The sequence below is a fragment of the Eumetopias jubatus genome, unplaced genomic scaffold (assembly GCF_037043125.1).
Source record: "Eumetopias jubatus isolate StellerSeaLion01/CBP00866 unplaced genomic scaffold, mEumJub1_p1.0 scaffold_12, whole genome shotgun sequence".
Classification (NCBI taxonomy): Eukaryota; Metazoa; Chordata; class Mammalia; order Carnivora; family Otariidae; genus Eumetopias; species Eumetopias jubatus.
Window position 1 is genome coordinate 85,825,568 of NW_028274818.1, and position 25,491 is coordinate 85,851,058.

Here is a 25,491-nt window from a genome sequence, read left to right on the forward strand (position 1 = left end):
ATTATCTAGTTTAGATTGGATCTCACTGATAGCATTTTTAAGTTCTGCCAATTCAGCTTTCATTTCTGCCCTTAGAGACTCTGTGTTGCCAGTAATTGATTTCTCCATTCTAGCCATTGTCTTCACAATTGCTAGCCTGAATTCCATCTCCGACATATTGGTTATATCTGCATCCATTTGTAAATCTGTGGCATAAGTCATAATCTCTGAGTCTTTTCTATTTTGGGGGCTACTTCTCCTAGTCATTCCATTGATGGGTGGTTGAGGGAATGTATAGAGTCCAAATTATTGACCAGACCCAAGCAAGATGCACCTGTTTTCTAGGGACCTTAGGGTTGCTGGGCTCTTGTTTTCCCAGCCTGTCTTCTGGGGGTGGCCTGCCGTGCTGTTACTCAGGCAACCCTGTTTGGGTGGAGTTGCCGTGCCCCCCCCTGTGGCGGAGGATGGGCTCAGTGGGAATCAGTTTTAGGGGCTTTTGTTCTCTGGAGGCTTTCCCTGGTGGCTTTCCGCGTCTCTTCCGAGAGAGCAGAAGAGACCATTTCCAACCTCTGCCTCAGAGCAGAGAGATCGCAGTCTGTTCTTCAGTGAGCTCTCCAGGCCACACTGTCTTGGTTTCTGTCCGTGCTGCTATAAACTGCAGAGTCCTGGGTTGTGCGCCCCTATGTGGCGCTCCCAGTCCTGCCTCCAGGTTGGAGCATGTCTCTGCCCTTTGTGCTTCTAAAACCGCCAGCCGCTCCCAGTTCCCACGCGTGACCCCACTGCTCCATGTTTCCGCCCCGGGGGCTGCCCTAAAGTCCTTTCCCGGCCGCTACTGGTCTGCGAGTCTGTGCCCCATCCCCAGCGAGCGAGGCTGTTGTTCACCGACAGTGTAGGATCCCCAGGGCCAGGCTCCCTCCTCAATTTATCCTCATTGAGGATATTGAGGCCTCATTGAGGCCATTTATCCTCAATATCTGCCCACAGAATCATGGCTCCCTGTTTCTTACCTCGAAACCAACCACCCGTGATGTTCTGTTTGTAGAGATCCAGATCTTCTTACATCTCAGGCTGATTTCGTGGGTGCTCAGAGAGGTCTGGTAGATATCTAGCTCAATTCCGGGGACCAGTTGAAATAGGGTTCCCTACTCCTCCGCCATCTTTTCTTCCTCCCATTTCCAGATTTAAAGCCACTTACAAGCCTCTCTCCAGTCTATAGGTATTCTGATATTTAGGGTAATCCTTTCCTTGTTCCAGTGTACTTCCTATGAATATATTCTTTTATTTTAAGATTGATTTATTTATTAGAGCAAATGAACGAGGGGAGGGGCAGAGGGAGAGGGAGAGAGAGGATCTCAGGCAGACTCCCCGCTGAGCATGGGGCCCAATTCAGGGCTCAATCCCAAGATCCTGAGATCATGACCTGAGCCGAAACCAAGAGTTAGACGCTCAACTGATTGAGCCACCAAGGTGCCACCTGTAAATGTATTCTTAATCACTATGTGCTGAAGTTTTACCTTTTGAACTTTAGCTAAATGAGAACTTAATGAACATATTCTTCTTGGACTTGACTTTCATTGGTCAATACTATATTGGGATGTTTATTTACACTGTGTGTAATTGTAGTTCATCCCTATCATTGATTTTCAATATTCTGTTGTATGAATACACTGCAGTTTCCATTACATTGTTGACTTTTGGGTTGTTTTTAGGTTTTTTGTATTACAAATAGTTACTGTAAGTGTATTCATGGATATTTTCCTTATTGCATATACATATGTGTTTTACTTGGCTAAATCATTGTGAAACCATTCTCACCATGATTCTGTGAAAGAATTGGGATTCAGCCCTCATACCCATAGGCATATAACCATTTGGAGAAATGGAACCACATCTTACTTATATGTTAAACATATTAGAACCTCATTAGATATTAGGTAAACTAATATAAAAATGGAAACAATATGATTTTCTTTATTTAAAATATGTAATCATTCTTGCTATCGATATTTGAGGCTGATTAAGAAGAAAATTAGGAGAAAGAAGTAATTCTGTTATTTGATATTCACATTATTGGGTAACGTAATATTATAAAACCTTTCCTCTACCCCTAGAGAATGGATTTGTTGACATTCAACCAATTTGCAGTGCTCCTCTGGAAAAATTTTACCTTAAAGGTGGGTAAAGGCATACATGTAAAATGTTCATAAATGGCCATTTGTTGCAGTTCAGGGTTATGTGTGTGTGTGTGTGTGTGTGTGTGTGTGTGTGTGTGTGTGTGTGTACATACTTTTGAAAAAGTCAATTCCAGACCTGTAGGTAGCTCTTCCAAATGTATAAAACTGAGTTAATCAGTAGAATAGTATGACCTATAAGAAAGTTGGGAGGGGTGGGTGAAAAGCTGGAACAAGACAGTCTGGGAAGCACTTAGCTGTTCCAGAGTAAAAATGCAGAAGTTTAACATCATAGAACTACCCATTTGCATTGAATGTATGTCCTTAAATTAATTAACACCATCTTTTTGTTTCTCTTCTAGAGGAGGCAGTTCTTTACTTTAACATTGGAAGTCTTAACAGCACTGGTGTTTCCGGTGATGATTTTGCTATTCTGTACACATATTGCTATAAAGGTTGTTGGACCTTACAATTATACTTCTCAGCCCGTCAATAGTTTGCCTTCTTTCATCAAAAATCCTGAAGAGTAGGAATTGATTTATGTGCCTTCTGACATTGATGTGGTACAGGAGATCACTGAGAATGTGAAGAGGTATCTGAACATCAATGTAAAAGGTTAGAAATTAAGGTTTTCTGTAACACTTGCAATGCTTTTCAATGGAGGTAAAGCAGTGTTTTAAAAAAGAACAAAATTAAAGGAGTCACAATTTTAAATTTTAATTTCCCAATTTTTAAACTTGCAATGTAACTCTTAAGACAGTGTGGTATTGGTAGAGGGATAGACACATAGATCAGAGAAACAATACAGGCATACCACAGGGAGATATTGCAGGTTCAGTTTCAGACCACTGCAGTAAAACAAATATCACAGTAAAGCTAGTCAGATGAATTTTTTCGTTTCCCAGTGCATATAAAAGTTATGTTTACACTATACTGTAGTCTGTTAAGTATGCAGTAGCATTATGTCTAAAAAAGCAATTCATACCTTAATTTCATATTTAGCAATTCATACCTAAAAATACTTTATTGCTAAAAAATGCTAACCATCATCTGAGCTTTCAGCGAGTCATAATCACTGATCACATAGCACCATACAAATATAATAATGAGGAAAAGGTTTGAAATATTGCAAGAATTACCAAAATGTGGCATATAGATGAAATGAGCAAGTGCTGTTGGAAAAATGTTATCAGTAGACTTACTTGACTCAGGCTTGCCAAAAACCTTCAATTTTTAAAAAACACAGTATCTGCAAAGTGCAATAAAACAAATTATACCTGTGGAGAATAGAGAGATAGAACTATACAAATATGCCAAAATATTATTTACAATAGTGGAAGGATAAGCTTTTCAAAAAATAGTGCTAAACAATTGGACGTCAGTAGCCAAAACAATGAAACATCACATCTTAGGCAGAAAAAAATACATCAAAATGGATCATGGATCTAAAAGTAAAATGATAAAACATTTAGGAGAGAACATAGAAGAAAATCTTTGTAACTTTATAAAGAGTTAAAGAATTCTTAGATACCATTCATGAAAGAAAAAAATGAAAAATTGGACTCCTGATATATAATATTTATTATTGTTTGCTCTTGGGGTTAAAATATGCATGCATAATTTTTTACAATCAACTTAGAACATTTTACTACTTTATTTTCACATCTACATAAGTTGAAAACTATACCAGAAAGTGTTATAATTTATGCACATATTTTAAAGAACTTAAGAAAACTATTCAGATATTTACCATAGCTCTGGCTTGTAACTTCATTCTTTTTTTTTTTAGCCACCATATAGTACATCATTAGTTTTTGATGTGGTGTTCAGTGATTCATCAGTTGCATATAACACCCAGTGCTCATTACAACACGTGCCCTCCTTAATACCCATCACCCCGCCACCCCATCCCTCAACCCCTTTCCCTCTGCAACCCTCAGTTTGTTTCCCAGAGTCCATAGTCTCTCATGGTTTGACACCCTCTCTGATTTCTCCCCCTTCAGTTTTCCCTCCCTTCCCCTGTAGTCTCCGTGCTATTCCTTATGTCCCACATATGAGTGAAACCATGTGATAATTGTCTTTCTCTGCTTGACTTATTTCACTTAGCATAATCCCCTCCAGTTCCAGCTATATCAGTGCAAATGGTCGGTATTCATCCTTTCTGATGGCTGAGTAATATTCCATTGTATATATGAACCACATCTTCTTTATCCATTCATCTGTCGATGGGCATCTTGGCTCTTTGCACAGTTTGACTTTTGTGGACATTGCTGCTATGAACATTGGGATGCATGTGCCCCTTCTTTTCACTACATCTGTGTCTTTGGGGTAAATACCCAGTAGTGCAATTGCTAGGTCATAGGGTAGTTCTATTTTTAATGTCTTGAGGAACCTCCATACTGTTTTCCAAAGTGGCTATACCAACTTGCATTCCCACCAACAGTGTAAGAGGGTTCCGTTTTCTCCACATCCTTGCCAACACTTGTTGTTTCCTGTCTTGTTAATTTTTGCCATTCTAATTGGTGTAAGGTGGTATCTCAGTGTGGTTTTGATTTAAATTTCCCTGATGGCTAGTGATGTTGAACATTTTTTCATGTGTCTGTTAGCCATTTGTATGTCCTCTTTTGAGACGTGTCTGTTCATGTCTTCTGCCCATTTTTTGACTTGATTATTGGTTTTTTGGGTGTTGAGTTTGAGAAGTTCTTTCTAGGTCTTGGATACCAGCCCTTTATCTGTAGTGTCATTTGCAAATATCTTCTCCCATTCCATGGGTTGCCTCTTAGTTTTGTTGACTGTTTCCTTTGCTGTGCAGAAGCTTTTTATCTTGATGAAGTCCCAAAAGTTCATTTTTGCTTTTGCTTCCCTTGCCTTTAGAGACATGTCTTGAAAGAAGTTGCTGTGGCCAATGTCAAAGAGGTTACCACCTATGTTCTCCTCTAGGATTTTGATGGATTCCTGTCTCACATTGAGGTCTTTCATCCATTTTGAGTTTATCTTTATGTGTGGTGTAAGAAAATGGTTCAGTTTCATTCTTCTGTATGTAGCTGTCCAATTTTCCCAGCACCATTTATTGAAGACACTATTTCCATTGGATATTTTTTCCTGCTTTGTCGAAGATTAGTTGACCATAGAGTTGAGGGTCCATATCTCGGCTCTCTGTTCTGTTCCATGGGTCTATATGTCTGTTTTTGTGCCAGTACCCTGCTGTCTTGGTGATCACTGCTTTGTAATATAGCTTGAAATCGGGCAACATGATGCCCCCAGCTTTGTTTTCCTTTTTCAACATTTTCTTGGCAATTTGGGGTCTTTTCTGATTCCATACAAATTTTAGAATTGTTTGTTCCAGCACTTTGAAAAATATCATTGGAATTTTGATTGGGATGGCATTGAAGGTATAGATTGCTCTGGGTAGCATAGACATTTTAACAATGTTTATTCTTCCGACCCATGAGCATGGAATATTTTTCCATCTTTTTGTGTCTTCTTCAATTTCTTTCATGAGTGTTCTGTAGTTCCTATAGATCCTTTACCTCTTTGGTTAGGTTCATTCCGAGGTATCTTATGGTTTTTGGTGCTATTGTAAGTGGAATCATTTCTCTAATTTCTCTTTCTACAGTTGATACTTTATGTGGAAAACCCAAAAGGCTCCACCCCCAAATTACTGGAACTCATCCAGCAATTCAGTAATGTGGCAGGATACAAAAATCAATGCACAGAAATCAGTTGCTTTCTTATATAATAATGATGCAACTGTAGAAAGAGAAATTTTCCTTCTCTCTGAAGAACTTTAACAATTTTTTAGAGCAGGTCTACTGGCAATGAGTTCTCTTTGTTTTCCTTCATCTAAGAATGTCTTTAATTCATCTTCATTCCTGTCGATTATTTTCATTTGGTGTAAACTTTTGGGTTGACAGTCTTCTCTACATTTAAAGACTATTTGTCAGTTTCTTCTGACCTCCTTGGTGTTTGAAAAGAATCCTTGTTTTCTTTATAGGTATTGCATCATTTCTCTCTAGCTGCTTTCAAGATATTTTCTGTTCTTGTCAAAATTATGATTATGTTATGTCCTAGTGTGGATTTCCTTTGGTTTATTCTGTTAGGGGTTTACTGAGCATTTTGAATCTGTAAGTTTCTATCTTTCACCAAATTGAGGAGTTTTTAACCATTATTTCTCAAAGTTGTATTGTCCCGTAAGTCATTAAGGATCTATTTGAGTTTTTTTCCCATTTTTTCCCTCTCTTGTTCAGATTAGGTAATGTCTACTAATCTGTCTTCACTGACTCCTTCCTCTGTTATCTCTATACAGCTATTGAGCCATCAGATGTGTTGGTTTTCTTAAAAGTACAGTTTGAAGTGATCTCTACCTCCTGATTTATCTTGTTTTGAGACAGCTTTTTGTGGGCCCCTGTCTGGCTCAGTTGGTAGAGCCTGTGACTCTTGCTCTCAGGGTTGTGAGTTCAAGCCCCATATTGGGCCTGCTTGAAAAAAAAAAACTGTAAAAAACTATAAAACAGCTTTTTAAGATCTAAGGCACATACCGTATATTCACCCATTTAAAGCATACAATTCAGTGGCTTTTAGTATATTCACAGAGTTGTGTATCCATTACCATAATCAATTTTAGGGCATTTTCATCACCAAAAATAAACCCTGTAACCTTTAGCCATGACTCTATAATTTCCAGTCCCACCAAGATTAGGAAAACACTAAACTACTATCTGTCTCTATAGATTTGCCTATCTTTTATGTAGATGGCTTATATATAAACCTGTCGTTTAAATTTTATATGCATGGAAGATGTGGTCTTTTGTGACTGGCTTTTTTCACTTAGCATAATGTTTTCAAGGTTCATCTATGTTGTAGTTTGTATCAATACTTCATTCCTTTTCATAGTCAGGTAATAGCGCATTGTATGGATTTCCTGCATTCACTTGGTATATCCTTCATCAGTTGATGGACATTTGGGTTGTTTCCACCTTTAGCTGTTATAAACCAATTGCTATGAACATTCATCTCTAAGTTTTATGTAGACATATGTTTTCATTTCTTTTGGGTATATACCTAAGAGTGGAATGAATATGTCATGTTGTAACTATGTTTAACTTTTTGAGGGGCTACCAAAAGTTGCTATCTAAAGTTGTTTTACTATTTTATACTCTGATCAGCATTGTATGAAGGTTCCAGTTTTTCCGTATTCTCACAAGCACTTGTTATCATCTCTCTTTTTGATTATAACTATCTCAGTGGTTGTGAATTGGTATCTCATTGTGATTTTGATTTGCATTTCCCTTATGACTAATGACTTGTCTTTATGTATATTTTATAATGATTGTTATTTAAAATTGGAGTAAAGTTTTATGCCTAAAATTGTTTTGAACCCCCAATATCCATTAAGTAGCTGTGATACCAATATTTGAAAAACAGTGTTTTTAAGTTTACAATATTGGGATAAGCTTTTATCCATGTATCTCCCCTCAGGAGGAATTATCAGATATTCCCATTATAGTGAACAATTTATCCTCTCTACAGTTCGAGGGTTTGCTTCAGAAATGGAGCTTGAGACGTACATTAAGTATGACTATGGATCGCGTAAAGTACTGGCTGCCATCATTTTTTACTGTAACTTCAAAAGCAGCAGTGACCCTCTGCCACTTCAGGTGAGAATGTTTTATTTGGAGTTTTCTAAATACATAGTTTTCTAGTAGTTGCACTTCCAGTTTCTAGGATTTTAATGATTTGCTATTACAAACCCAATTTTATGGATGAGGCAACCAATTTTCCCAAAATCAAACTACTAGTATACAATAGAGCAAGAATGTAAATCCAGATCTGAGTAATTACTGTGCTGTTAATTGTTGCATTATGATAAGGAAAGAACTGCACACACAAGGCCTTAGACCCATAGGAAACTTTGACTACTCAGGCATTGCTTCTAGTTCTACAAAGACAGGAGAAACAAGCTACAGAGGAGATGCATTTTCACTAACAAGGAACCAAGTATGTAAAAAAAAATCCTTCTTCTTTGAATGAAACACAGAATTTAAGTCCTTTCATAAATGACTAGAAAAAACTCTAGGGCTCAGCCACATTGATTCAGAATGAGGACATCCATAAGCACTGAGAAAGGATCTGATTATAGCACAGCCCATGGGAAGGAGAAAGAAAGACAGTGCCTTGAACTTGGTGTCTCCTTAGCAGATCTTTTTAGGCATTCTATCCTGGTGGTGATAGAAATAAATGATCAATCTATAATATCTAGACATGGAGCCAAGTTCTATGTTTATAATGCAGACGCATGTTAGTAGAAGGCAAAATTAATAAGACCCCTGGTAGGATAATATATATTCTTTCTGTATGTCCCATCCTTCCATGACTCCATGCTTCTGTACCAACTTCCTTCCATTTACTAAGTCAGAATTATCCATATGCTGATAATGGATTTAGGCTCAACAGTATGCATTGGCTCAAAGTGTGTTAAGTGCCATTTCAAGTTTTGTTATAATTACTAATTGACTGTGCTTGTGCCCTCAAATATTTGTACTAAATTCCAGCCACTACCTGTCTGCTAAACTGAAATAGGCTCACTGCTTGATGTAATGAAAGATTTAAATAGGATCTGTCTCCCAACATAATTGACAAAATGAACAGGATAAAATAGAAAATTATCACATAAAGATCCAAGAAAACCACAATTTTGGGGGGGTTCTGATTCATTTATTTACAGAATAATATTACATTATATAAAGAGATCACAATTTACTTATCAATTCTGCTACCGGACACTTGGGATGTTTACAGCTTTTTTTTTTCTTTTTTGCTAGTGAAACAGTGCTACTGTGAACATTAGATACTCTGGATATATGCCTGGACGTAGAATTTCTGGGGCATGGTCACATCTTAAAATTTATTACATAATGCCAAATTGTTTTCTGAAGTGATGATACCAATTCAGACTCCCAGCAACAGTGTCTGAAAGTTCTCATTATTAAACTTAATATTTTCAGATGTTTACATTCACTAATTCCACAGATATGAATTAGCTAATTCCATAGGTGTGAAGTGGTATGCAACTTTGGCTTTAATTTCCATTTCCTTCGTTCCTAATGAGATTTACATATGTCCATGTTTTAAGTGATGAATTATTCTTTAGTGAGGTATATATTTGGTCTTTTCCCCCAATTTTCTATGGAAAAATCCATTTTACATATTAATTGACCAATTTCTTTGTCTATCCTACATAGGGATCCCTTGTCTCTCATGTATATTACAAGTATGTTTTTCCAGTTTGTGGCTTTTCTTTCAGTTTTTTTGTCATGATCAGATTTTCTTTTGATGATTAGATTATTATATTTTAAAGGAGCCAGGTCTTTAATTCTTTTTCTATATTCGTGCTCGCTTCGGCAGCACATATACTAAAATTCTTTTTCTATATTCTTTTTTAAAAGGTTTTGTTTTAATTCCAATTAGTTAACATACAATGCTATATTACTATCAGGTGTACAATATAGTGATTCAGTAATTCTATACATTACTCAGTGCTCTTCACAACAAGTGCACTCTTTAATCCTCATCACCTATTTCATTCATTCTCCTCCCCACCTCCCCTCTGGTAACATAAATTTGTTCTCTATAATTAAGACTCTGTTTCTTGATTTCTCTCTCTCTCTGTCTCTTAATTTTTCCCTTTCCTTGTTTGTTTTGAAGAAAACTACAATTTGAATGAGTAAAAACAATCAACTGACACAAACACAGAGATGAATCAGAGATTGGAATTATCTAACAAAGATTTCAAAGCAGACACCATAAAAAATGTTTAAACAACAAATTAAAATTGTCTTGAAATGAAAAATAGGAAATCTTAGCAAAGACACAGAAATTATAAACAATTTATAAACTTAAAAATACAATGACATATAAAAAACTAGCTGAATGGCTTAATAGTAGAATGGACAGAGCAGAGGATATAATACTGAAGAATAAATTTAGCCAAAAAGGTTCAAGGGGTATGCACTGAAAACTACAATGCACTGTTGAAAGAAATTAAAGAAGACTTAAATAAATGTGAAGACAGCCCAAGTTCCTGGGTAGGAAGACCTAATATTATTAAGATGTCTTTGGGGGCACATGGTGGCTCAGTCAGGTAAGTGTCTGACTCTTGATCTCAGCTCAGGTCTTGATCTCAGGGTTGTGAGTTCGAGCCTTGCATTGGGCTCCACACTGGGCATGGAGCCTACTTAAAAAACAAAGATGTCAGTACTACCCATAGTTAACCTACTGATCCATCACAGTCGCTATCAAAATTCCAACAGCTTTTTATGCAGAAAGAGAAAAGCCAGTCTTCAAATTTTCAAATTCATATATAATTGCAGGAGACCCAACTAGTAAAAACAGTTTTAAAAAAGAGCAAAGTCAGAGGATTCATATTACCCAATTGCAAACTTACTACAATGCTACCATAATCAAAACAGTGTGGCACTGGCATAAGAACAGGAATAGACCAATGATATAAAATTGAGAGTCCAGAAATAAGCCCACATATTTATAGCCAGTCAATTTGTGAAAATGGTGAGAAGTCCATTCATTGGGAAAGAACAATTTCTTTAACAAATGATGCTAGGACAACTGATTTTCCACATACAAAAGACTAAGAGTGGACCTCTACTTCACACTATATACAAAAATCAACTCAAAATGGACTAATGATCTAAACATAGGAGCTAAAAACAAAACTCTCAGAAGTGCACATGTATAAATCTTTGTGGGGGGTGGAGTTAAGATGATGGAGAATTAGGAGCACCCTCAGCTTGTCCCTTGAATACAGCTAGTTAGTTATCAAATCACTCTGAACACCCAGGAAATCAATCGGAGATCTGGGAGAACAAAAACTACAAGTCTACAAGTAGAAAAGCCACCACCTTTTGGTAGGAAGGAGGTACAGATACTTGAATTTGGGGAGAGAGAGGTGTGGATACAGTGGTGGGGAAGGAGCCTGCTTACGTAGTGAAATGCAAAATCAGAGGGGGGATGTGCCTAGCTTAAAGGTGCTCAGGTGGTGAAGCAGGGTGGAATTCCAGGTGTGACACCCTGGTCTGAGGATCCCGTGGGTCACAAGAATGGGTGGCAACTAAGTGCTATACTCTTCCCAGTATAACAGTGAATCTAGGTGCCAGCTTTCTGCTCTGTGTTGCCATAAACTGTGAACCACTGTGCAGTTGTGGTCCTGCGACCACTTTCCTGGGACAGGCCAGCAAATGGCAGAAGTGTGGTGAGTTCTCCCTAGGAGGAACATTATGGATCCACGCCACAGGAGTCCCTAAAATTTGGTGTTTGAAACTCAGTCACACACCTGAAATAAAAAAGCTGGGACACAGGCAGGGTGAAGGCAGGGTTCTGACACAAACTAGGGAGATAAGAGTGATTGGTTACTCTTCTCTGAGGGCTCACTGAAGAGTGGAGGGTGCAAACTTCCAACTCTGGGGCTAGGGGGGCGCCTCTGCCATATTTATCCCACTCATGAGTGCGGAAAGCCTCCAGGGAGAAAAACAGCACCACCTAGTGGAGTCCAAACCCACTTACACCAACCCCTGCTGCCCTGTGCCCTGGAGGCACATTTCTGCTAGGGTAAGTCCACCTGAGCATCAGTGCAACGGGCCCCTCCCCCAGAAGACCAGCACAAACAATTAGCTCACACAAAGTTCACTGCAGAGAGGGCTGCAAAGCTTCAGCTCTAGGGGAAAATAGTATCTAGCCTCCTTTGTACTTCTATTCTTTTTTATTATTATTTCATTTATTTTCTCATTTTTTTCAAGTTTTTTTCTATTTTTATTTTTATATATGTATTTTTATTTTTTGTTTACTTTCATCATATTTTATTTTACTTTCTTATTTTAGAATCTAGAGTCTTATAACAAGAAGAATGAACACATGCCCAGGATCTAGTTTTTTGTTGTTGTTTGTTTGTTTTCTTTTTCTTCTTTTATTTTCTGGGCAAAATGATGAGACAGAGAAATTCACCCCAAAAGAAAGAACAGGAGGTAGTACTCACAGCCAGGAATTTAATCACTACAGATATAAGTAAGATGTCTGAACTAGAATTTAAAACAAGTATAATATATTAGCTCGGCTTGAAAAAAAAAAAGCATAGAAGACACTAGGGAATCCCTTACTGCAGAGATAAAAGAACTAAAATCTATTCAGGTCAAAATTAAAAATGCTACAAACAAGATGCAATCCCAAGTGGAGACCATAAAAATGAGGATAGATGAAGTAGAGAAGTGAATCAGTGATATGGAAGATATAATTATAGAAAAAAAAATGAAGCTGAAAAGAAGAGGAAAAGAAAGGTAATGGACCACAAAGGTAGACTTAGGGAACTCATTGACTTCTTAAAATGTAGTAAGATTCGTATCATAGTAGTCCCAGAGGATGAAGAGAGAGAAAGGGGGACAGAAGGTTTATTTAAACAAGTTATAGCTGAAAACTTTTCTAATCTGGGGAAGGACACAGACATCAAATCCAGGAAGCACAGAGACCTCCCATTCAATTCAACAAAAGCTAACCATCGCCAAAGCATATCATATTCAAATTCACAAAATACACAGACAAGAAAAGGATCCTGAAAGGAGCAAGGGGGAAAAAAGCCCTTAACCAACAAGGGAAGGCATATTAGGTTCACAGCAGATCTGTCCACAGAAACTTGGCAGGCCAGAAAAGAGTAGAAATATTCAACATACTGAATGGGAAAAACCTGCAGCCAGGAATACTTTATCCATCAAGGCTGTCATTCAGAACAGAAGGAGAAAGAAAGAGTTTACTAAACAAAAACTAAAGGAGTTCATGACCACTAAACCAACCCTGTAAGAAATTTTAAGGGGGACTCTTTGAGTGAAGGAAAAAAAAAAGAACAAAAGCAACAAAGACTAGAAAGGATTAGAGAACATCACCAGAAACACCAACTCTACAGGTAACACAATGGCACTACGTTCATATCTTTCAATAATCACTCTGAATGTAGATGGACTAAATGATCCAATCAAAAGGCATGGGGTATCAAAATGGATTTAAAAATAAGATACATCTATATGCTGCATACAAGAGACTCATTTTAGACCTAAAGACACCTGCATATTGAAAGTGAGGGGATGGAAAACCATCTATCATACTAATGGATGTCAAAAGAAAGCAAGAATAGCCATACTTATATCAGAAAAACTAGATTTTAAACCAAAGATTGTAAGAAGACATGAAGAAGGGCATTATATCATAATTAAAGGGTCTATTCATCAGGAAGATCTAACAATTGTAAATATGCCCCCAACTTGGGAGCATCCAAATATATGTCTTAATAATAAACATAAAAAACTCATTTATAATACAATAATTGTAGGGGACTTTAACACCCCACTCACAGCAATGGACAGATCATCAAAGCAGAAAATCAACAAGGAAACAATGGCTTTGAATGACACACTGGACCAGATGGACTTAACAGATATACTCAGAACATTTCATCCTAAAGCAGCAGAATACACTTCTTTTCAAGTGCACATGGAACATTCTACAGAATAGATCACATACTGGGTCACAGTTCAGCCCTCAACTGGTACAAAAAGATGGAGACCACAGCACTATGAAACTGGAAGTCAACAACAGAAAAATTTGGAAAGACCACACATACATGGAGGCTAAAGAACATCCTACTAAAGAAGGAATGGGTTACCCAGGAAATTAAGAATTTCAAAAATACATGGAAGCAAATGAAAATGAAAACACAGCAGTTCAAAACCTTTGGGATGCAGCAAAGGCAGTTCTAAGAAGGAAGTATATTGCAATACAGGTCTACCTCAAGAAGCAAGAAAAGTCTGAAATACACAACCTAACCTTACACCTAAAAGAGCTAGAAAAGGAATAGCAAATAAAGCCTAAAGTCAGCAGAAGAATGAAAATAGTAAAGATTAGAGCAGAAACAAATGATATACAAACAACAACAACCACAAAACAGTGGATTAATGAAACTAATTAGCTTCTGCTTCAAAAGAATTAATAAAATTGATAAACCCCTAGCCAGACTTACCAAGAAGAAAAGAGATGGGGCGCCTGGGTAGCTCAGTCAGTTAAGTGTCTGCCTTCAGCTCAGGTCATGATCCCAGGGTCCTGGGATTGAGTCCCTGCTCAGCAGGGAGCCTGCTTCTCTCTCTCCCTCTGCCTCCTGCTCTGCCTGCTTGTGCTCTCTCTCTCTCTCAAATCTTAAAAAAAAAAGAGAGAGAAAGGACCCAAATAGATAAAATCATGAATGAAAGATCACAACCAAAACCAGAGAAATACAAAGAATTATCAGAGACTACTATGAAAAATTATATGCCATCAAACTGGGCAACCTGGAAGAAATAGACAAATTCCTAGAAACCTACAAACAACCAAAAGTGAAACAGGAAGAAATAGAAAATTTGAACAGACCCATAACCGGCAAAGAAATTGAATCAGTCATCAGATATCTCCCAAGAAACCAAAGTCCAGGGCCAGATGGGCTCCCAGGGGAATTCTACCAGACATTTAAAGAAGAGTTAATACCTATTTTCCTCAAACTTCCAAAAAATAGAAATGGAAGGAAAATTTGTAAACTCATTCTACAAAGCCACCATTACCTTGATTGCAAAACCAAAGACCACACTAAAAAGGAAAATTACAAGCCAATATCTCTGGTGAACATGGATGCCAAAATTCTCACCAAGATACTAGCCAATAGGATCCAACCGTCCATTAAAAGAATTATTCACCACGATCAAGTGGGATTTATTCCTGGGCTGCAGGGATGGTTCAGTACTTACAAATCAATGAACATGATATACCACATTAAATGAAAGAATAAGAACCATATGATCCTCAGAAGGTGTAGAAAAAGCATTTACCTTTTCAGGTTATCTAGTATCAATATGATTTCTGTTTTCTGACTGTAGCTTGAACAGATACATAGCTGTCTGTTGTGTACAGGTTCCACCTTTTGTGCCATCTCCTTTGAGCAATTAGGTTGATTCCCATATATTTCTACCACAAATAATGTTACAACAAACTTGTGCATGTTTCCTTTATGTTGTTGGAGGTGTATATTCCAAGTCTGTTCCTGAAAGTACGATTGCTGAATCAAACCATAAATGCATGTGTAGTTTTATTAAACATTGCCAGATTCTCCATTATAGTTGTGCCATTTTGCATCCCACAACGTATTAAAGTGCCTGTTTGTCTACAGCTTCACTGATGGAGCATGTTGTTAAGCTTTTGATTTTTGCAGTGTGATGCATAAGACATATCTCTGTAATTTTAATTTGTACTTATTTCATTGTATGACATTGAGAAGCTTTTCATATATTTATGGGCCATTTGTGTGTCTTTTTGTGAACTGTCTATATTCTGAAAGGACTTTAGATGTTCTTATGATTGGAGGACTTATTGTTGTACTTTCAGTCACTGTCCTTTCCAAGTGTTCAGAATCACTGTGACATCAGATTAGTCTCATCTTTCAAACTGTGTGTTTTCCCATTTGGACTTAACTTTTCTTTTTTTTTAATATGTGCATTTCCGTTTTATATGTTTTAAGCATGATTTCTTTCCTATTGCTACTTCTAGGTAAAATATCATCTGCGTTTTGTTAAGATACAGAGATCTTTGATGTGGCCAGACAGTCTGGGCTGGATGACATCCTTACTCTTTCCTATTTATCCCTCTGTAGGACCCAGGAACACAGATTTTAATGATGGAGGAAGTCCTGGTGAGCAAATCGTTACACATCCTTATTTTATTATCTCAGTTGCATATTAACCTATACATATGGTTAGATGTATGTTTTATACATGTATATACTTGTATATATGTTCTTGTAATTTTTTAAATTGAATTTCTATTTTATCAAAACCACTTTCAATACTACACATTAGTTGTGGTTTAGTGTTTTGCTTTCCAAATACAAACACCTTCATTTGTTGGCATCGCTTGCCTATTTGTGTCTATATATAATTTTATTGATTTAATCTAAAAGTTTTAAAATTGTGATGGTAATTTTTAATTCATATTTTTATTTTGAAAATTATCTTACATGAAAAACCCTTAATGTGGGATTTGGATTTACCAACTATCTTGAGATTTTTATCTTTAGCAAATATTTAATAGAAGAAAAAACCCAGGGGCACCTGGGTGGCTCAGTTGGTTAAGCGTCTGCCTTCAGCTCGGGTCATGATCCCAGGGTCCTGGGATCAAGCCCCGCGTTGGGCTCCCTGCTCAACAGGGAGCCTGCTTCTCCCTCTCTGCTTGTGCTCTCTTTCACTAGCTCTGTCTTTCTCTCTCAAATAAATAAATAAAATCTTTTTTAAAAATAAAAAAAAGTAAAAAGCTATGCACATTCTAGCAGAAGGAACAAAAGTTGGAAACAACATAAAAGCAGTAAAAGAATAGATGAACCTATTGGACAGTCATTAAAAATAATCTTTACAAAGTCTACTAAGAAGGAATTTAAGCTTAAGGATTAAGCAGAATCTATACCTACATGTATTTGATTAGTTAGTTGGAGATGTGTGGGGATTATTCCAGGTAGTGGAAGTAAAATCATGAACACATACAGGACAGGATGCCATGTTCAGGGAACTACATGGCCTTTTGTTTGTTTACTTTCTTTATTTATATAGCTAGAATAGAGGGTGCATGTAAGGCTGTTAGAAATGAGGCTAGGAGGCAAAAAGGTCATTAAATACCTGGCGTGTAGGTGAAGGAGTATGAAATTTCTCCTGGAAGTTATGAGAGACACAGGCCATAGCAATATTTAGCATGAATAGGAAAAATGATTTCATGTGGTAGTGGATACATATCTCCCAAGTGATAACACTCATAGTTTATCTTTGATTTTTGTTGTATACTCTTGCTGAACAAATAAGACTGTAGCTTATGTTTCACAATTTATATAATAATATATATAAGTGATCAAGATATTTCAGAGAATGACTTTTTTCAGATGCTGGGATTTTATTTTGTCATTTCACTTCTCAACTTCAAGTAGCACATTATGTGAGAACAAGCAATATATACCCTTAGATTTCATTAATATCATGCTATTTGGGGGGAAATGTTAGAGAAGGAAGGATGAAGGACTGAATGCTAGGTAAACCATGGAGGACAAATGTACAAAGACTAAGAAGGATTGGCAGGGAAATGAGTAGAAAATTAAGATAATCTATTACATGAATCAAGGGAGGAATGGAAAACTTGCTTAATTTTTCAGTTATAGTACCACAAATGACCTTTGTGATATTTTAAAACTTGAAACAATAATCCCTCCACAGGAAATAGTTTCAAGTAATGTAACACACGTTTTATTTAAATATCTATTTAAAGATTTATATTTATTCAGGAGTTCCATGTATTTTCAGATATGTTGTTGGTGCCAAATTTTGAGAGTATCTTTTTCCAGCTTTTGATTTTATCTATGCTGTCCTTTATTGAAATAGCAGAAATCTTTAATTTGGTGTAATTTAGCATTTTTTGGCCACATGGTATTCTTCTGGGCTTTTGTTTAAGAAGTCCATCCTACTTCTAAGTTCAAAAATTTCTTCTATTTCCTCTTTATGGTTTTTCCTTCTATGATTTGGTTGTTAATCCATGAGGAAGGAATTCACATTCATATGTAGTTTGGGTTAGGGATTCAGTATTGTTTTTTTACCACAGAGAGGAAAACTGTTTTCCCAAAACTGCTTAAAATAGTATCCTAAAATTCTTTTTTTTCCTATTAGTCTATTTTTTTTAGTTTTTTATTTATTTGAGAGAGATAGACCGCAACAGAGATAGCGAGAGAGAGCACAAGCAGGGAGGAGAAGGAAAAGCAGACTCCCCACCAAGCAGGGAGCCCAATGTAGGGCTTGATTCCAGAACCCTGGGATTGTGACCTGAGCCAAAGGCAGACGCTTAACCAACTAAGCCACCCAGGTGCCCCTAATCTTTCTACTCTTATAGTGGTTTTGTGTACTGCATCTTAATATCAACCGAGACTCCAAGAAAACTCAGATTATGGAACTAGCAGATAAGAACTTGTTGTAAGGTGGCTAGTATAATTATTCTCAGTCACTGAATTAAAATAATTGCACAATGAAAGAAGTGATAAGTCTCATCAGAGAATTAGAAACCATAAAAAAGGAATAAAACACAAAGTCTAGAATTGGAAAATACAAGACAGATTTAATAGTGAAGATAACAGAAGAAAGAATAAATGAACTTGGAACAATAAAATGTATTCAGTTTGAAAAACAAAAAAATTGAGTTTCATTGAAATGTGGAGCAATACCAAAAGTTCTAACATATGTGTAATTAGAGTCCCTGATGGGTAAAAGAGAAGAGAGCAGAAAAAGATTGTGTACAAAAATCGCTTTAAGAGTCTTAAATGTGATTAAAGACAATAACCATTAAGTGGCTGGAGCAGATATACACATATCTGATAAAACAGATTTCAAGACAAAGGATCAATTGGTCAGGAGGATATAACAATTATAAATATGTATGCATCTAATAACAGCTTCAAAATACATGAAGCGAAAAGTGACAGAATTAAAGGGAGAATTGGGCAATACCACAGTTGTCGATGGAGATACTATCCTTCTCTCAGCTGTTGACAGAACATCTAAACAAAAAAAATTGTAGGGGCGCCTGGGTGGCTCAGTCATTAAATGTCTGCCTTTGGCTCAGGTCATGGTCCCAGGGTCCTGGGATTGAGCCCCACATCGGGCTCCCTGCTCGGCGGAAAGTCTGCTTCTCCCTCTCCCACTCCCTCTGCTTGTGTTCTGTCTCTTGCTGTCTCTCTGTCAAATAAATAAATAAATAAGTCTTTTTTTAAAAAAGAAAATTGTAAAGAGGTAGATGATATGAAGAACTTCTTCAGTTTCCCTGAATTGATTGACATTCGCAGAGCAATTACTCAACAGTAGGAGAATACACATTTTTTTAAGTGCACATGGCATTTTCACCAGGATAACTCTTATGTTGAGTTGTAAAATAAATCTCGTTGAAATTAAAAAGACTGAAATCATATAGAGTGTGTTCTCTGATGACAATGGAATTAGGGGCCAATAACAATGAGATAATTGGAAACATTAGATAAGTAGAAAAATATTTGGACATTAAACAACCATTTCTGAATAATCCATGAGTCAAGTCACAAATCAGAAAATATTTTAAATTAAATAATAAGAAAACCTGACATGTTAAGATTTGGGAGCAAAACCAGAGGAATATAGCTAAAGCCATGCTTAGAAAGAAGCTTGTACTTTTAAATGTTCATATTAGAAAAATGGAGAAGTACAAAATTAATGATCAGCGTTCCAATTTTGAAAAATCAATAAAAACAGATTAAACCCTAAGTTTCCTTTTAGTTGTATGGTTGACTTGGTTTCAGTGGAACAATTTTTCTTGAAGGCCATTCCGCATTACTCTGTAGAATTTATCTGTGATTCTGAGCCTCATTTCTGTATTTACATTTCCAAGTCTTCATCTAATATTTAATTAAATCTGCATTCTTTTGTAAATATAGGTTACATTAGCAAGCCTACCACTGTCATTAAGTACATTTAATTTTGGGAAGATGTGAATTAGATTCAGCTGAAGAAGGACCCCTTACTTCTATGTCAAAACTATGATATGTTCTCAGGGTAATTATGAGCATTTAGCCTTGATACAGCTGTAAATTTGGGTTCTGTAGGTGACATGACTTACTTGAATTGCCATGTTATTTATGTGTCTGAGCAGTTCCTTAGTCTGTTTTATTTGACAGTGTTTGTTTTATCATGCAGGGTACATCAGAGAAGGGTTCCTGGCTGTACAGCATGCCTTAGATAAGGCCATCATGCTATATCATGAGAGCAGTGCTAGGCAGAAACTGTTCGATGGTATCAGTATCTTTACACAGAGATTTCCATACCCAGCTTATTCTCATGATGGATTAATTTGGATCACTAGTTCCTTCCTCCCTTTGATGTTCATACTCATGTTCTCTCCAACTGTACTTTCCATCATGCGATCCATTGTCTGGGAAAGGGAAAAAAGATTGAAGGTAATCCCAATTTCTTTGTTTCAAATTTTTATTTAAATTCCAGTTAGTTAACATATAATGTAATATTAGCTTCAGGAGTAGAATTTAGAGATTCATCAATTATGTACAACACCTGGTGCTCATCACAAGTGCCTTCTTTAATCCCCATCACCCATTTAACCCTTCCCCCCACCCACCTCCCCTCCAGCAGCCCTCAGTTTATCCTCTATAGTTAAGAGTCTGTTTTATGGTTTGCCTCTCTTTTTTCACCTCTATGTTCATCTGTTTCTGTAAAAATGTTTTTAGGCCTCTAGGGCTCTTTTGTATGGAGAGTTGGATTGTTTTTACATATTTATCATTGGTGGGTAGTTGTTACATCACAGTAGCAGGAAATATAAAACAAGAAAAGTGAATACTGATGCCACTTATGGGTTTTTCAAGCTGGCACAATTGCAGAGAGAAACTTGTCTCTTGGGAGCAACAGGAAGAGAAAACCTGAAGGCATGCAGGGAGACAAAAAGGATCACTGGAGGAATTTAAAATCTCTAATAACTAAAGTAACAGTGAACAGCTCCTGGCTAAATTAACATAAAACCCCACATCTTAGGCCTTCACCTTGATATCTATTACCCTAGATAATATGGCTGGTTCTCAACAAAAAAATCATTAGGCACAGCAAAAATTAAGAAAAAAAATATAGTCCAAAGAGGCAAATCAGTCATCAGAACCAGACACAGAGAAAACACAGATGTTGGAAATATCAGACAAGGAATTTTAAATTACTATAATAATTTAAAGGCTCTAAGGGAAAGGTAGATATGTCCAGGATCCTCAAGAAGGCCTTCTAATTTCTGAAATTTTCTAGAAGGACTAGTGGGACTCGGCATATAGTTAATGCTAACAGCCAGGAATTATTATAGTGGTGTAGTAAGTAAACATAGCTGGCTCAGAAGAGGATATGACACAGGCAAAGCTTGGAGGAATTCACCTGCAGGGTTCTTCAGTTAACCCCACAAGAGGTCACACAGAGCACACTCTTGCTCAGCAATGAAAATCCAGCAGTATGTTTTTGATGTTTGTGTCCAGGGAAGTCCACTAGAGATTTAGCATCCAAGGTTTTGATGGGGGCTGGTCATATAGACACCCTTGCCTAGCATGTACCAAAATTCCACAGTCCTAGAAAGCAGGTATTCAGCATAAACCATAGTGTTTGTACCAACAGTTTTGGCACAGTCACCTACCCTTATCATTTAGGGTAAGTTTTGTATCAATGTAGGGAACAGTTTACCAGCCAAGTTCCCATATACCAGCCAAGTGCCAACTTATAGATATGCCTTTTTTGATTAATTTATTTTTTATTTAAATTCAATTAATTAACATACAGGGTATTATTTTTTTAAAGATTTTATTTATTTATTTGACAGAGAGATAACGAGAGCAGGAACACAAGCAGGGGGAGTGGGAGGGGGAGAAGCAGGCTTCCCGCCTAGCAGGGAGCCTGATGTGGGGCTCGATCCCAGGACCCTGGGATCATGACCAGAGCCGAAGGCACTTAACAACTGAGCCACCCAGGCGCCCCCATGTAGTGTATTATTAGTTTCAGAGGTAGAGTTTGCATCAGTTGCATATAACACCCAGTGCTCATTACATGCCTTTCTAGGAATAGTAGTCTCGGGCCTCCTTTGTTAACTCTTTTCTGCCCAGTAGGTAACATGCAAGATCAGATAGGTAATGTTATCAGACAGAATAAGACTATAAGGAGTCAAATAGAATTTCTAGACATAAAAAACATGCTAACAAAAATGAAGAATGCTTTTGATGCACTCATCACTAGACTTGAGGAAAGAATCATAGACTTGCATATGACAGTTGAAAGTATACAAACTGAAATGCAAAGACAATACAAAATGTAAAATCCCAGAATAAAGCATTCAAAAAGTGTAGGACAATATAAATGATATAACATATACATAATTCAAATCCCAAAAAAGGAGATAACAGAATAGAGCCAAAGAAATAATGGCAGAGAATTTTCCAAAATTAAGATAGACATCAAATCACAGGTCTAATAAGCTCAGAGAACACAAAGCTGGAAAAATACCATGCACACACAAACACACACACAGAGTACATTCAAACTGTTGAAAATTAAAGACCAAAAAGAAAATCTTGAAAGCAATCAGAGTGGGGATGAAGACACATTGCCTGCAAGGAACAAGCTCTAACATACAACTGGATTTAAAAAAAAAAAATGCATTTCTCTTATACTCCAGGAAGTAGAGTATAACAGAAAAGAGAGCTTAATATTTCAAAGTTTAATTTTAGATTTTTCCCTTTCTGTCCATTACTAAGTGTAGTAATGAAGAAAGATCTCTGAACTCAGGAGACGTATATTTTAATGCCAGCACTGCCCTGACTGCATAATTTTGAACAGCACACTTTCTGAGGCTTGATTTTTCTTATTCATAACATGGAGATGATATTAACCATTTACATAGTTTTTTGTGGAAATTTAAATAGAAAAATGTATGTAAATGGTATGAATTGCTGATACATGTAATATTTGACTTGTGTTGACTTTCCTACAGGAGTACCAGCTTATAATTGGACTTAAAAACTGGATCATCTGGGCTGCCTATTTCTTCACATTCTTCTTTTTTTATATCATTATTATCTCTATGATATGTGTTTTATTCTCTGCCAAGGCAAGTGTCTAATTTCATGCTATCCAGTAGAAATACCATGAGTAACATATGTAATACTGGTTTTTTAGTAGCCAGTAGAAATTTTTAAAACCATAAAGAACAGGTGAAATTATGTTAATGATATTTTAAATTTAACCTAATATGTACAAAATATTATTTGAATATGCAACCAATTTAAAATTTAAGAGTTTTTTTTACATTCTTTTTTTTACATTTTATTTATTTGAGAGAGCGAGAGAAAGAGAACATGAGCGTGGGGCAGGGCAGAGGGAGACTCACCACTGAGCAGGGAGGCTGACGCGGGGCTGTATCCCAACACCCCGGGATCATGACCTGAGCTGAAGGCAGATTCTTTTTTTTTTTTTAAGGTTTTATTTATTTGGCAGAGAGAGATAGCAAGAGCAGGAACACAAGCAGGGGGAGTGGGAGAGGGAGAAGCAGGCTTCCCGCTGAGCAGGGAGCCCGATGTGGGGCTCGATCCCAGGACCCCAGGATCATGACCTGAGCCGAAGGCAGACACTTAAAGACTGAGCCACCCAGGCGCCCCTAAATTTTTTTGTACCGTCTTCCTACTCCTGTGTGTGTTTTATATTTACAGCACATCTGAATTCATATGCTATATTTTCATCGAAAATATTTGATCTATATTAGACACTGCCTTCATTTTTCAATTTAAATAAAGATAACTAAAATTAAATGAAAATAAAAATCTATTTCCTCAGTCACACTAGCTACATTTTAAAAGTGCTCATTAGCTACATGTGTTTAATGGCTTCTGTGTTAGACATCTTAGTTCTAGTTGATTACAACCTGCCCTAGCTATCCTTTGGGAGGCAGAAGGTAATTATAGTGTGAACAGGTTGGTCTCAGGTGCCAGGAGGATGAAATATAGATTTTATTTATTTCTGCTGTGGAAACCCAGAGGCTGCTGTATCTCTGAGAAAAACATAAACCCTTCTGTAAGAAATAAGTTACTTAACTTTCATCTCATTGAGTTTCAGTCACTGAGCAGTGATCTACCTCATTAGCACTATCATTTTCTCCCTCTTGTGTTTATGCGACAGTATTTATGGTGTACCTTACATGACGTCATAATTGTTTTTTTGTAGATTTTTAGTGAGCCAATCTTCCACTTCAGTGACGGTAGTTTCATCTTCGTCTTTCTTATGTGTTATGCCATTGCTTCAATATTCTTTGCCTTTATGGTTAGCACATTCTTCAATAAAGGTAAGCCTAAGACTCATTCTATAACAGATTTGGGGGGTATTTGTATTAAATTCCACTATAATGTACAGTGTTATATTGGTTTCAGATATACAATATAGTAATTCAATAATTATGTACATTACTCAGTGCATATCATGATAAGTGTGCTCTTAATCCCCTTCACCTGTTTCACCCATCCCTTCAAAAGTTAAAAATAAAACTACCCTATGATTCAGTAATCACACTACTGGGTATCTATCCTAAAATACAAAAACACTGATTCAAATGGATACACGCACCCCTATGTCTAGCAGCATTATTTACAATAGCCAAGATGTGGAAGCAGCCCAGGTGTCCATCAGTTGATGAACGAATAAAGAAGATGTGGTATATATATATACAGTGGAATATTAGTCAGCCATAAAAAATGAAGTCTTGCCATTTGCAATAACATGGATGGAGCTAGAGAGTATAATGCTAAGCAAAGTGAGTCAGAGAAAGACACATGCCATATAATTTCACTCATATGTGAATTTAAGAAACAAAACAAATGAGCAAAGGGAAAAAAGAGAAAGATAAACCAAGAAACAGACTCTTGATTATGAAGAACAGACCGATGGTTACCAAAGGGGATGTGAATAGGGGGATAGGAGAAATAGGAGATTGGGATTAAGGAATACATATATCGTGATGGGAAAAAAACAAAATAAAAAAATAAATTAAAAAGATAAAAATATTAAAAATAAGTGAAATATCTGCACTGCCATATTCATTATAGTATTATTCACAAGAGCCAAACCATGAAAGCAACCTAAATGTCCTTCAGTGGGTGAATGGCTAAAGAAAATGTGGTATATACATTCAAAAGGATATTTTTCTGCCTTATAAATGAAGGAAATTCTTCCATTTGTAAAAACAGAGACCCTAGAGGACATTATGTTGTGAAACAAGCAAGACAGAAAAACAAATACTACATGATGCCGTTTATATAAGGAATCTAAAGTAGTCATACTTTATAGATGGTATAGAATGGTGGTTGCCAGGGAATTGGGGGAAAGGGAAGCAGGGAGGTATTAGTCAAAGGGTACAGAGTTTCATTATGCAAGATGAAGAAGTATCTTAGAGATCTACTATACAACATAGTGCCTATAGTTAACAGTACTATACTGTACACTTAAAAAACTTGCCAAGAGGTACATTTTATGTTAAGTATTCATATCACCAAAAAAGTAATAATAAGTAAAGAGGGCAGACGGGGAAAAAAACAGGGCAGAGGGAAACTTTGGGAGGTGATAGATATGTTTATAGCATAGATTGAGGTATTCCCAAGTATTCAGAGGTATACACCTACCTCAAGACTCATCAAGTATGT

At 36.7% G+C, this 25,491-nt stretch overlaps 1 protein-coding gene across 1 annotated transcript in view; it reads left to right on the forward strand.

Moving 5' to 3' along the window:
- Positions 1-2,093: 2,093 nt before the first annotated feature.
- Positions 2,094-25,491, forward strand: part of LOC114198787 (phospholipid-transporting ATPase ABCA3-like) — a 193,365-nt gene continuing 169,967 nt past the window's right edge. Inside the window, 7 exon segments of the mRNA XM_088017066.1 lie at positions 2,094-2,153; positions 2,513-2,765; positions 7,680-7,807; positions 15,774-15,915; positions 19,970-20,229; positions 22,797-22,913; positions 24,023-24,140. Coding sequence (XP_087873192.1) covers positions 2,094-2,153; positions 2,513-2,765; positions 7,680-7,807; positions 15,774-15,915; positions 19,970-20,229; positions 22,797-22,913; positions 24,023-24,140 — 1,078 coding nt within the window.